Source organism: Orycteropus afer, unplaced genomic scaffold (genome assembly GCF_000298275.1).
Source record: "Orycteropus afer afer isolate SDZICR_OR568_19922 unplaced genomic scaffold, OryAfe1.0 scaffold00497, whole genome shotgun sequence".
Taxonomy (NCBI): domain Eukaryota; kingdom Metazoa; phylum Chordata; class Mammalia; order Tubulidentata; family Orycteropodidae; genus Orycteropus; species Orycteropus afer.
This window is the reverse complement of record NW_006922084.1, coordinates 713,190-727,847: the sequence shown is the minus strand read 5'-3', so window position 1 is coordinate 727,847 and position 14,658 is coordinate 713,190. Positions and strand designations below refer to the sequence as shown.

General features: G+C 46.3%; 1 protein-coding gene across 1 annotated transcript; it reads right to left on the bottom strand.

Moving 5' to 3' along the window:
* Positions 1-774: 774 nt before the first annotated feature.
* SMIM20 (small integral membrane protein 20) lies at positions 775-14,079 on the bottom strand. Its single transcript, XM_042782880.1, is given in 5 exon segments — positions 775-812; positions 1,582-1,638; positions 10,126-10,249; positions 10,251-10,613; positions 14,023-14,079. Coding segments are annotated over 5 exon segments (639 nt in total).
* Positions 14,080-14,658: the final 579 nt, after the last annotated feature.

Genomic DNA, 14,658 nt, shown 5'->3' with positions numbered 1-14,658 from the left:
TAACATAGATGAATATCACCCAGTCAACTCTTCAGTTAATTATTATATAGCCAAATATTACTTCCTGGTATAGTTTACAAAGATTTAAAAAAAAAAAAAAAAAACTGGCCAAACCAAAATGAAATAAATCATTTTAATGCACATATTTTCTCACCTATTAATTCCACACTGATTTTGCCTATGCATGCAGACCAATGTAGCTCGGGTTGCTACATGTTTGTTTATTTTCACGTGGCACAATCCTCAACAAGAGAGGGCAGAGCTGACCTGCTTTTTCTCAAAGAGCACCAAGTACCTTTGTGGCCTCCGAGAGTTTCATTAACATTCACGTTTTCAAAGAGCCCTACGAGGCAGCTGAGCATGGTGGTTTTTCACCGAAATCTCTTATTTGGAAGATGGCAGAAGAGACTTGCATCTCCCAAAGTCCAGCAGTTGCTTGTATTCCTATCACAGCTCAGCTGGGTACGTGGTAAAGACTGAATACTAAGGAGAGCTACTCCAAACACAGCTGGGTGACATCGCTTCATTTTTAGAAAGTCGACTGAATCGTGAAAACCTTGCTAATGGTGAGATCCGCTGAAGCGTTCTTTTGATTCTTAAGAAGGGGATTAAGGGGGTGAACCTTTGTGCAGTGTTGTGTCCTAAGTACTTGCATTGACAGCATTATAGGGTCTCTTCTCCAGCCACCAGACCACAGGGAGGTGAGTTATACCCGCTCCAGAATCAACGGCATGAAGACGGCTACTTTCATAATCAGAACTGGTGATGGCTTTCTCACTTCCTGCCAAATGGATCAGACCACACTTTCAACCCTATGGAAAGAGACAAGAATAGAAACAGGAGTCGTGTGAAACTCCCTACCCTGTCCCAGCAAATAAAGTGCCATCGGAACTGAGTCGGACAATATGCGTGTCGTGTGAGAGAGTGCGAGCATGTGTCTGGGCCTGGACCAAAATGGTTGGAAGGCACTGCAGCCACAGGGGACTTTAAACGGCTTAGAAATTGCCCCACAACAGGAAGAGATGTATCTGGCCTAGTTAAAAGGAAGAAGAATGTTGTCACAGATTACAAGAGTTTTGGTTAATAAACTGGAAATCGTACATTCGCAGCCAACTTGGATCATCTTAAAGTAACTAACCACTCAGCCATAAAGGGAATGTCTGAGCTTTTGTATAAAGCAGAGCCCCCCACCCTGCCCCCATCAACTGAAACAGCTCACAAGAGAACAGTATTTCCCATGAGGGTAGCATTTAAGTAGGTGTTCTGTAAGTGACTCTGCTAAACAGCCATTCACGCTTCATATTTAATTGCATACTTGTTACATTTTCATGCCCACTTATCAAATGCAAAAGAGGAACGTGGCAAACTCCCAAACGCTATTCTGGAGTGAAATATTGAAATGAAGTCTTGGGGTGGCACCTATGAAGTGGTAACTGCTGTGAAATAAATAGTAAAATGTGAATCTGTTTTGTAAGCTAAAAAACATCCTCCCATTCACCGCAGCAAAGCCAGCCAACACACAAACACACTCCCCACCCAACAGTATGAATGAGGCCACGTTGTGATTTTTTTCACGCTTACCTGGCGGCTGCACATCTTCCTGAACAATCCCAGCCCGATTCTTGACTTGTGCTTTCTCTGGGAAACACAACAAAGTCCTCTTAGAAAGAGGGGAAAATGTCTTCATACTTCTATGGGACAGTGACATGGAGCAATTAGAAAACAAAATTAAATTCAGGGATGCCAGAACTGTAGACGTTTGTAGGCTGTGGAAGCGAGATCCTGGTCCTAAGGGCTAGCTGGGGATTTTCAATAAAATCAAGGACGCTGTACTTCGAAAGCAAGCATCCCCAACTCCCATCTTTCCTCTGTGACCTCAGCATTTCGGAAAGGCAACAAAATCACCAAAAAAAGAGCAATTCTGAAAAAACTGGTGGGTGTGATACTACGAAGGGAAAGCTGCTGAACTGAATGAACAAGCACAATTAACAAGAAGAAGATGTAGTTTATCTGTCTAAAATGCACTCCACAGAAGAGCTAGACTCAGAGCTAAATATGCTAGGTTTTTGATAGGAAATAGAGCAGAAAATTAATCTTTGGGTGGGTGGCTTTGGTTTGGGTAATTGAAGCTTCCCTAATTGATTGCAGGTGCTGTGCCAATTAGTGAGCGCATTTTAGCTACAGTGGCTAAGCCTGTCTCTTCGGAGATGCCCAACACGCCAGGGCCAAGAGAAATTGGGCATTTTATGTCTGTGGGCTTCAAGCACTCTGACACTTCCTTCTAAGTGGTTTAGAATAAGCTCAAGGTCTGTGAAAACAAAGACTTATTATTTTAAGTATCTTGACAAACAAATGACAGCTTTTCAGGAGAAACACTTGGAGGCAAAGGATGTTTACTAGTAAATAATAGTAATTAGATGTTGTAATCAGACCTGTGTTTTAATCTGGCTGACAGTGCTTCTTCAAATCCACATTTAGCTCTGACTTACTATCAGGAGATTTTCTTTATTCTGGCCTCCGGAATCTCACAGAGGCGCACAAGCATAAAGGTACAAGAGACAGGGTTTTGCCAAATCAAATATGCATCGAACTTGCTTCCCTTGCAATGTGACAGAAAGTCAATCCAAAATGACCTACCTGATAGTTTTATCAATGCTAAGTTTTGCCCTGGCAAATAAAACACTAGGCAATGGGGATTATGTGAATCCTGATATCCAATTCTAAGAGGGAGAGAGAGAAGACATCGCATAATGAGGCTGATTAGAGAGACCAGAGCCTGCCAGCTTCACTGGGCCTCTCTAGAAAGTGGCGCATGAAAGGCAGCTGAGGCCCCTGGACCAAGATAAGCCAAAGGTTTCTGCCAACTAGAATGGGTAACAGGGGAGACTGGTACATGTCAGACTTTCTGAAATAAGGCATCATGAAAGTATTTTCGTTTCCTAAGATGTTCAGTTCCTAGAGAATGGAGCCCTACATTCTGTTTACGTGGCAGTCACAAGGTATGGGTATGTCTCCAACATGCTCTTAGAAAACGCCAAAGGGTAAAGGACCACGCGCCATCAGTCTTGTCAGCAACAGACCTGAAAGGCCAAGAATCCACTTACTGATAATACCGGAAGAAGGGTGAGAGGATAGTTTGAACACAATTGAGAGAAAGCATGCTAAATCTTTAGACTTAAGAAAATCAGACATGCAGGTGCATGGAACAGGTTCTGACAGGCAGGTATTGCAAAACCACAGAAGCTAGCCAACTGCCAACCATCAAAGGAGGTTGGCTGCCCTTCGGTGGCAAGGCCAGAACACCTAACCACTTCTCAGTGGAGAACCAACTGAAGAGAAAGAGAGCCCTGTCTTCACATTTCCTTGTTAGTTGCTAATGAGGTTGGAGAGAGATTGAGGATTTGTTTTAAACAGGCCATAATCTCTTTATAATCCTTGTCCTAATGCCACCACCTCTGTAGTTTGCCTGGCCAGGCAATATAAACTGCTTTGCTGAAACAGTTCCTACCAATGATAACTGGGTATCAGCATCCTATCTACACCTCTGAGCTCTTTAATTCATTAAGGTTATATAAATACTCGAAGGCTGACACAGTCTTCTATAAATTCACAGTACGACACAGAGGCATTTTATTTGTGAATGTGGAATATGCTGAAAAGAAAGCAGACCCTGGTCCCTGGGGACTGTGCAAGCCCATTCTGATGAGGCTGACAGCAGGCTTCTCTTGTGCTATCATTGGAGAAACAGCGAACGTGCCCAAAGCTCAGGGAAAGGGCACCCGCAGAAGCCAGGGACTTAACCATGTGAACAAATCAGGACCAGCTAATTATCGACTTAGCAGTGAGCACGTTTCCATCAGGAGTGAAATGATTAAAACGCAAATATGGAACACTGGGCTCCAAGTTCTGTATGGAAGGTTACAAAATTCCCTACTCTCATGTCTCCGCAAGCCCGACTCTGCCCCCTGGTGCTAAGGCAATGGTTTGATTTGTAGTATTACTTGAGGATTTTTATCTCTAGTCAAAGAGCCAAGGTGTATTATTAAAACTGGTAATGTATGCGGACAGGCTGATTTTTGTCTAGTAGTAAAGGAATACACCCAATCATTTCTAAGTCCTTGAAAATGAAAACGTATCTTTATATCCAAGCTCTATATTGTGAGATACACTAACTACGTGACTTGTTATTTTATTCAGCATTTACAACAGTTCTGGTGACACAGTGTACCTAAGCTCTGGAAGCAGTCTTGTAACTCGCTAGTGGAAGGTGCCCAGTGGAGGCCTAGCAGATAAAAACCTAAGAACCAGTGCAGAACATGACATCAAGAGGCCTACCCAAGGAGAAGACAATGTCCCTCATCTCCCCCTGCCAACGCAGTTAAAATAAAAGTAACTCACAACTTCACTCAAGTTGATCTTATAGTGAAAGGAATGAAAAACATTTTCTAAGCCCCAGGCATGGAATAGGGAAAACGCCTTCGCAAGGTAAGAATTCCCCAAGTAAGAATTACTTCTCCATAAGGCAATTTCCTGAAACCCTGTTCTACGACTGTCAAACATGCATTCACTTCGGGGCAGCAGGGGGTGGCAGAAGAGGACAGGGGCTGAAAGAAGACAACTGGATCTCCTCACAGCTCCTTCATCGTAACCTTTTACATTGCTGACTGTTAAAACTCCTCTGCTGTCTTAAAGGCAATCTAAGACAGGACTTTAAGCATCAGACCAGGGCAGGGCAGGTGGAGTCCAGTGGGCACCCAGCAATCGATGTGCTGGCTGACTTGGGACAGGGAACCTAAATGAGGGGACTGACAGAGCTCAAGTCCCTTGTGGAAAAACCCCTGGGATTTCATGCTTTCACACATCCAATGAAAATGAAAAATGAACAGAATCACAGAAACGGTCTTACTCTCCCTCATTTTACAGCTTGGCCTCACATCCTAAGATGGCATATGCGATTTTTACAAGGCCATGCTCAGGATCACTGTGTAGTTCTGGGCTACAAGGACAGCTTAGCATTCTAGTTACAATATCTGTACTGCTCCCTCAACACAGGCTCTCTCGATAAACCACACTGTGCCAACAGAACAAAAGATAAAAAGCAACAGCTGGGGTCCCTCCAGACGCCCAGCATAACTGTACACATACAGGTTCCGGTTTGGGATCACTGACCCCCAATGCCAACTGTCACCTCCCCAGTGTGCATTTCAGTACTGAGGTACTGTGCACAGAAGGGGGCCTGTATTCCACGTAACACTTAGTGAAGTCTTACTGGTTAATGAAAGAGCTGAGAAGCACAGTGAGCGTCACCATGAAATTCAACAAGGCAATCCCAGGGAAGATCTCCTTGGCCTTGTCCTACCTAAGCAGTCTTACTCTTCTTTCCTGAGGCCTACAGGCCTGTTCCAGCAGAGCCCCTGGAGCCTCCATGTCCCCACTGTCCACGCCCCCAGGCAGCCAGCATCAATCAAGCTGGCCCAGCTGAAGGGTCCGTACCGACCTGACACTCGGATTCTATGTGGACTGGGCTCCTCCCTTACCAGAGCTGGCTCCAATCTTGCTTTCACTAGCAACTCTGTTCTCAAGGCCTGGACCTCTGCCCTACCTTTCTGAGAACTGTGGGCCTCTCCTTGGTATGCCCAGAATCCTGGGGTATAAAAATGTATAAAGGACAATCAGAGGGGAAGACTCAACAAGTGAGGCTAAGGAGTGGCTGAAAAGGCAGAAACACAGAAGGGGCTGGTCACAGAAGCCAAGGGGAGAGAATGCTTCCAGGAAGGAGAGTCTAGCACGGAGGCTGTGCCTCTTAGTCCCAGATCTGGCCTCTGACATCACAAACAGAAAAGCAGCCATTTCCGGGAAGTGCCCACGACTTCCCAGCATCGAGTCTACATTTAGCTGCATCACACCTGCCCTTCCTTTGGAGCTAATGGAAGAAGTGCCCAGCCTTTAGTCCAAGGCTCCCTCCCCAACCTCAGCTCAAGATGCCATGCCACCTCCCATTCTGGGGTTTTTCCTCTCTCCTCAGCCATCTTTGGTCCAGAGACTCTCCCATCTTTCCCAGCCAAGACTAAAAGTAGAACAAAACTCTCTGTAGATCCCCGGACATACTTCAAATATTACTTAGTCATTCTTTTTATACCCAAGCACACACACACACACATATGTGTGTGTGTGTGTATATTTAATATTTGCCATGTGTCTTTAAATAGTCAATGGAGATGTTTGATGTACTTTGGGATGTTTCAACAAGCGGATGCAATACAGGAAGCGCTCACTCGTCTATGCCAAGAGAGTTGCTACACAGCCAACCACTGGAAGAGATCCATGTTTGTGCCCACTGCAAAAGAAGATGATCCCACAGAAAGCAGAATTATCAAACAGGATCATTAATATCCCACACAAGTAAAATGTTACTGAAGATAATTCAGCAGTACACCGACTGCCAGAAATCCAAGCTGGATTCAAAAGAGGACATGAAACAAAGGATATCATTGCACCGATCATGCAAGGGCATTTGGCTGTGTGGATCATAACAAATTATGGACAACACTGGAATGAGAATTCCAGAACACTTAATTGTGCTCATGCAGAACCTGTACGTAGACCAAAAGGCAGCTGTTTGAACAGAACAAAGGGATACTGTGTGGTTTAAAATCAGGTTTGAGTCAGGGCTGTACCCTTTCATTACACTTATTCAATCAGTATGCTGAGCAAATAATCCGAGAATCTAGACTACAGAAAGAATGTGACATCAGGAGAAAGATGAGGCAGTCTGCTTCTGTAAAGATTATAGCCTTGGAAACCCTATGGGACATTCTACTCTGTCCTATGGGGTTGCTATGAGCTGGAGTCAACTTGATGGCGGTGGGTTTTCTGGTACGGTGCTACGATGTGGCCGTGAAGAGCACTGGTTCTAATTCCACATCTGTGACTCATCAAATGGGGAGGATGATCATATTACAGCCACTTCAAAGGGTTTTTATGGGAATTAAATTGGCTACCACATACAAGGAGTCCCTGAGTGGTGCAAATGGTTAATGTGCTGGCTGCTAACCAAAAGGTTGGTGGTTCAAGTCCATCCAGAGGCACTTGGGAAGAAAGGCTCAGTGATCTACTTTCAAAAAATCAGCCATTGAAAGCCCTCTGGAACACAGTGTTACTCTGACACACATGGGTCGCCAAGAGTTGGAGCCGTTTAGACAGCAGTTTTGTTTTGTTTTGTTTTGTCCTCATTTATTATAGCAAATGAATACAGGCTCACATCAGCCAAGAGAGATCCAAAGGGCAGAGTCTAAGACAGTTCCAAATATGGAACTTCCAGTTCTGGTTTGGTTTGTTTTTGACATATATGAAGTGCAGAAGAGTACCAGTCATGCAGTCAACTTTCTATAGGTATCAAAAACCAAACCCACTACTGTTGTGTTGATCCCAACTCATAGTAACCCTACAGACAGAGCAGAACTGGCCAACAGAGTTTCCAAGGCTCTGTAAATCTTTATGGAGGCAGACTGCCACAACTTTCTCCAGTGGAGTGGCTCATGGGTTTGAACCACTGACCTTCTGGTTAGCAGCTGAGCTTTAGCCACTGCGCCATGAGGACTCCTTTAATAGATATTAGCTGTTTAGAATTATCCATGATTGTCTGAAGAATCAGTTAGGATTCCCAGGTAAGGTCTGGCTGAAGTCATTAAAACGGAACCAGAAAAGTCAGCAGGCATAGGCTGCGGTCCAGTTCAAAATGCAGACATGTAGCCACACTCACCAAATGTCCCCCTAACTGACCTATTTGTATCTCTGAAGTGACTGAATGAGACAGCCAGGGATTCCCGAGTATCCCTTTAAGGCTGATGGGGTCCACAGCACAAACCCACACCTGGATCACATGATCTGGGCAGGATTTCTCAAGCTTAGCACAACTGCCATTCTGGGCCAGGCCGTTCTTAGCTGTCGGTGGCTGCCCTGTGCACTGTAGCAAGTTCAGCAGCATCCCCGAGTCTACGCAATAGATGCCTATAGCACATTCATGTCCCTCCCCCAGCTGTGACACAAAAATGTATCTGGACAGAGCCGAGTATCTCCAGGGGGCACAATTACCCCCGTGGCGGACCCCTAACCTAGTTTTCATTACCGAAACTTCTCTAATGGGATGCACAGCAGAACCCCTTGGTCCCAAATTCAACTCTACCCACTAATCCAGTGGATTCCAACTCAGAGCCATCCTATAGGCACAAGGAGAACTAATCCACAGGGTTCCCAAGGCCGGAATTTTTACAGGAGCAGATTTCTAGGTCTTTTCTCCTGTGGAGCAGCTAGTGTTTGACCCCTGACCTTTCAGTTAACAACTGAGCGCTTAAGCACTGTACCGCCTGTCTGCTTCTGTAAAGATTTACAGCTTTGGCTCCTTTAATTCAACTCTAGAGGTCATACATTTAAAAAAAAAATAGCTTGGGGCAGGGATCCAGGAAGGTAGGATGCTGGAGATGGATTATTCCAGGCTTCAGCCGGCCCCATGCTGACCCCCATGCATGGTGCATGCTGATAGGCTGGAAGGGAGACCACAGAGACCCCATCTGTCTTAACTGATGAAAAAGCTACAAAAAATGTGAGGTGTACTTAAAACGCTCTGCCTTCAGAAACCAAATGCAGCATTTGTAATGGGCAGAACATTTACACGGCGCTTTCGCCTTCAAATCGCCCAGCTCTCAGCCTCTGCTAATATTCTCAAGGGGCAGGGTTGGCCCTCGTCCATCTTCGAGATGATTCAGGTTTCCTGGAGAACAAAATGAGCCTCTAATGCCTAATATTTTCTCTCTGACAGATGGTTTCAGATGTATCAAAGCGCTAATCCTTGCTGAGGTATAGGTCTCCAGGAAGGAGAGTTTGGCTTTTCGAATGATAGGACTTGAATGATTAAGGAGGAAAATTACTCCCTGGGTATCCACTACCGTCATTGTGAGCAACCAGTTTAAAATGAAGGAAACCAGCAGATTCTGAAAAAAGATCCGAGGCAACAGGAGAAGAAAAACCCAAAACCCAGGTTAACAGTTCAGGTTTGAAACATTTCCGATGTAAATGAAGTGCAATAAAAGCACTTTTAAGCACAAGATAAGCAGGGTTCTATCTGCCTCCCCCCACATCACCATTTCCAGCTTGAGGGTGTGGAAGAGTCCAGGATCTGGTGCCAAAGGCCTGGGTTGCTGCCTTGCCACTTCCTAGCTGTGTGACCTTGGGCACATCACACAACCTCCCTGAGTCTCAATTTCTTCATCTGTAAAACGGATCCTATCTATTTCAAAGTGACGTTGGGGAAATTAAACAATCCAATGCATGCCTACCTTGGCATATAATAGGCTGTCAGTGAATGCTAACTTAAAGAGAGTCCCTAGAGGTGCAGTGGTTAAAGCAATTCAGTGGTTAATCAAAAGGTGGACAGTTGAACCCACCAGTTGGCTTTCTCAGTAGGAGAAAGATATAGCAGTCAACTTCCCCAAAGATTTACAGGCTTGGAAACTCCATAGGGCAGTTCTACTCTGTCCTGTCGGGGCCATGAGTGGAAATCCACTGGAGGACTAAGCGTTTGGCGTTCTGGTTTGCATGCTAACTATGAGTATTACAGTTGTTGATGCCACTGAGTCAATCACACCTCATGGAAACCCCCTGTGCAGATTAGCACTGCACCGTAGGGTTTTCAAGGTCGTGACCTTTCAGAAGCAGATGTCTCCCAAGAAGTCTCTAGGTGGGTCCTAACCACCAACCTATCGGTTAGTAACCAAGCACTTCACCATTTGCGCCTCTCAGGAAACCTTAACTATGGATTTGAAGTAGTAGTGTTTTACTGTTCACCTACTAGGTGCTGAATGTTTACACAGATGATACCACTTCTGAGCCTCCCTATAGCCTCGAGGCAGTTAGTTATAATATTGTCCGTTTTATAGATGACCATGTTGAGGGTCCAGGACATTAAGCGCTTTTCCACCGTCACAAAGCTGCACAGCGCGGAACTCTAACGCGGGATCTGCCTGACTCGCGAGTCGAGTGCTTTCCACCACACCACGAGGAGCTGAGAAAGGTGGGGGGTGTGGGGGTTACCGGACAGGCCACCGCGCGGGGTCAGAGGTCACTCACGGTACTCCTCCGGCTGCATTAGGGGCCGGAAGTAGATAGGGTAGAAGGCAGCACCGAGCAAGGAGACGAAGCCGCCGAAAATGAGCGCGGTGCGCAGGTTCCGGCGCATAGTGCGGGATCGGGGGGCTACCTTGCCCCGCTGACGGTCCCGCACTCCCGGAATCCCTGCTTCTGGAGGTCTGGTCGTGACCCCGCTGAGACTAGACCAAGCGGCTTTTGCTTCCGGGCCTTGGGGGCGGGACTAGGAGGCGGGGCGGGCACCGGGCGGGGCTAGGGGAGGAGGTGTGTTGGGGGCGGGGCCTAGAGGCCGGGGTGGAGCTAGAAGCGGGGCATGGACTCGGCGTGGGATGGGGAGCAGGTGGCGAGTTTGGACTGGAGCTCTTGCTGTGCTGGGTTCCTGTGGCCCTGTTGTGGTCTCTTCTCTGACCTCTTCTCCGCACTGGGCCTGGTTCCTCTTTCAGCCGCGCCACCCACCACCCTCTAGACCTCTTTTAACCAACCATTGATTGACTTACCGGCTCCCCCCCCATTGATTTATTAGTTGTTAGTTGTGGCATAGTGCCTAAGGCATTTGACTGCTGAGTAGAAGGCTGGCGATTCAAACCCACCAGCCACTCCTAGCAAGGAAGATTGGACAATCGATTTCCGCAGTGATACCTTCTTGGAAACCCAGGGAAGGGTCTCTATGAATCGGATCCGACTCCAAAGCAGTGAGTTTGAGTTTGTCACCACGAATGGTATGTTTTCTCTGGCGCACTTGTTTAATCCTATGTGTCCTCCCATTTTACAGGAGTTGTTGTTGTTGTTATGTGCCCTCGAGTCGGCCCCGACTCATAGCGACCCCTCCTTGGGTTTCCGAGGCAGTATCACTACGGAAGTAGGATTGCCCAACCTTCCTTCCGAAGAGTGGCTGGTGGGTTTGAACCATCAGCCTTCTGGTTAGCAGTCAAGTGCCTTAGGCACTATTTTACAGGAGAGGGAACCACAACTCTGCTGTACTGTTTTGGCAGAGTCATGTAGCCTCTATGAAGTCTTATGGTGATTATGGAGTCCCCGATTACTGCAAAAGGAGCTCTGGTGATGCAGTGGTTAAAGCATTCCATCTGCTAACTAAAATGCTTCAAACCCATCAGCCACTTTGCAGGAGGAAGATGAAGCAGTCGGCTTCCTAAAGACTGATAGCCTTGGAAACCCTATGGGACAGTTCTATTCTGTCCTGTAGGGTGGGTATGAGTCGGAATTAACTCGATAGCAGTGGGTTTGGTTGTTTTGAGTGCTGCAAAGGCTTAATAGCTGGGCTGCTGATTGAGAAGTTGGAGGTCCCAGTCTACACAGAAGCACCTTGGAAGAAGGCCTGGTGTCCTACAGTGAAAACTTCATGCATAGAAAACCCTAAGGAGTACAGTTCTGTTCTGACACCCATGGGCCAATGCAAGTCAGAATGAACTGGACAGCAACCAGTTACAGAGACTAGGGACAAACTGCCTGGCCCAGGCTGGCCCAGGGGCATTCTGAAACCTGAGGCACAGGAGCAAGGCTAGCCTGGAAAGAATGCTGTTTCCAAATCCAAAGCTCTTCTCTAACGTTGATTCTCCATCCACTCCTCTCCCTCTGTTCTCCTTGCTGGGATGTCATGGCTAAGAGACTGGATAGGGAGCATAGTCAGAATCAGGGCAGGTCAGACAGCCAGCAGCTAGTCCCACCCACAGACCTTGGGGTCTGCCTTATTGCACAGGGTGGGGCCACTGAGGACAGACACCTGCCCCATCATCCTGTGATCACTGTCCTCACCCTCTTTACTTCACCCCCTTCCAGGGGGGCTGTGATGCATATGACCTACCTAGGGCACTGGGCAGCCTAGACTAAGGGTCTTTGCACCTGTACTCAATTCTCTATAAATAAGGATGATACCAGGAGCTGGGATGGGAGAGTGAAGAGCATATTTATCTTGACTCAGCAGTGTTATATAGTCCAAAAAAGATCTAAGATCTTTCAGAAATGTGGAGAGTACAGCTTTGCTCTTTCTTTGTAGTCTTGTACTTGAATCAAATACTATCTACCTCTGTGGTTCCAGAAGCATAAAAATCAGTTGTTTGATCTGTCAGCAGATGTATGGACTATCTGTCATGCCCCAAACACCAGGCAAAGTGTTACAGGGGACACAAAGAGGAGTAAGATGTGACCCCTGCTCTCCAAGATCCCGCTGCATAGATGAAGAGACAGGACATATACACAAAAAGGTAACTGATGAGTCCTGTTGCAGCCTGTTGTGGATGAGTGAGCCAGTACTGCAGGCTGCCAGTGTTCAAAGGAGGGAGACAGATGACGGGGCTGGGGCAGCTGCTCTTCAGGCACTTGGAGGAGATTGTAAGGGTGAGGACAGAAGGTAGAGAGGGTGCCTGATACATGCGTTATAGCACTTGATATAAAATACCCAGGCACGGTGCACGTTTGTCATTTTAACAACCCAGCATCCGTTTCCCACCTTTCTGTTAATAAAAACCAAACTGCTTGCCATAGATTCTGACTCTTAGAGACCTCAAACGTTACAGGGTAGAACTGCTCTCAGACTTCATGGCTGTGACCTTTCAGAAACAAATCTCCAGGCCTTTCTTTTGAGGCACCTTTATCTGAGTGGGTTCAAACTGCCATTCAGTTTAGTTGTTCTTATGTGCTGTTGTATGTACAACAGAACGAAACACTGCCCGGTCCTGTGCCACCTGCACAATGCTTGCTATACCTGAGCCCATTGTTGTAGTCACTGTGTCAATCCATCTCATCGAGGACCTTCCCTTTTTTCGCTGACCCTCCACTTTATCAAGCATCATATCTTTCTCTAGGGAGTCATCCCTTTGGACAACATGACCAAAGTAGGTAAGATAAAGTCTGGCCATTCTTGCTTCCGGGGAGTATTCAGGCTGTACTTCTTCCGGGACAGATTTGTTTATTCTTCTGGCAATCCATGACACTTTCAGTATTCTTCACCAACACCACAACTCAAAAGCATCAACTCTTCTTCAGTTTTCCTTATTCATTGTCCAGCTCTCACATGCATATAAGGCAATTGAAAACACTGTGGCTTGGGTTAGGTGGACCTTAGTTTTCCAGGTCCCTCTTCAAAGGGACAGCTTTGCTTTTCAGCACTTCAAAGAGGTCTTTTGAAGCAGATGTGCCCAGTGCAATACATCGTCTGATTTCTTGACTGCTGCTTCCATTGGTGTTGATTGTGGAACTAAATAGTATGACATCTTTGACAACTTCATTCTTTTCTCCATTTATCATTTTGGTTAGGAGGGGAGTGCTTAACCATTTGTGCCACACAGGGACCCCTTTTTTCTGTTAATAATAACCCAGATATCTTTGGAAGTAGCACTCCTCTCCCAATCTCAGGCAGTGGGCTAAGCTGGGGCTCTCCCTTGTCCAGCCTCCACCCTGCATCTTTACTTCCTCCCAGCTCTGAAAGTTAAGCATATAATGATATCAAGCATATATTCAAGCTTGGCCAAACTCCTGAGCTGTAGAAGTTGGTTGGCACAGGTCTCAGGCTTGAGACACCTTCCTGGCCACATGACCCAACCATAGTCTCTCTCAGCCAGGTACTTGAAAGCTGGATTTGAACTTGAGACTCTAGAGCTATAGGGGCACCATTTAGAGACTGAGAATGAAATCAGCACAGCAGAAGGAAAGTTTAGTCATAGAAGCTAATGTTATACTAAGCCCCTGAAGCCAGCCATATCTGAAATAAGACTTACTCCTGGGCTTCTCAGTAACATGAGCTAATAAAGCTCCCACTTCGTGTAAGTCAGGTTGAATTGTTCAGTTCTGATTTTTACAACAGGCAGATTTGATTTCATTTGCTTAACATCCCCATGAGCTGCAAATCAAGGCTTACCCTACCTTATAGACGAGGTCACTGAGAGCCAGAGACCTGAACTCTTTCAGGGCACATACCATTGGCTGAGCCAGGACAAGGACTTAGTCTCACGATTTTTCATCCAAAGTGCTCCCCTATGACATGTCTCTGTGAGCAACTTGACCCCATCTGTGAGGCTTCTGGGGACCAGTACGATGAGTACTAGGATAATGGGGTGTCCTGGTGAGGTACTGGAGTCCCTGGGTAGTGCAAATAGCTAATGAGCTCAGCTGCTAACAAAAAAGTTGGAGGCTCAAGTCCACCCAGAGACTCCTTAAAAAAAAAACCTGACAGTCCACTTCAGATAAATCAGCCATTGAAAACCCTGCGGAGCACTGCTGTACTCTGACCCACATGGGTCGCCATGAGTCAAAGTGGACTCAATGGCAACTAGTACTGATTGATGAGATACCAAGAACACCTCCAAGGATGGCCCAGGACCAGTATGGCAGATGAGCCATCCCCTCTTCAAGGTGATGTGATGAGTCATTGTTTCTCTGACCCCTTAAGGTAGATCTAAAGGCTTATTATTATTATTATTGTGATTTGGTGAAGATTTACAGAGCAAATTCACTTTCCATACAGCAGTTCACATACACTTTGTCTCACGACATTGACCA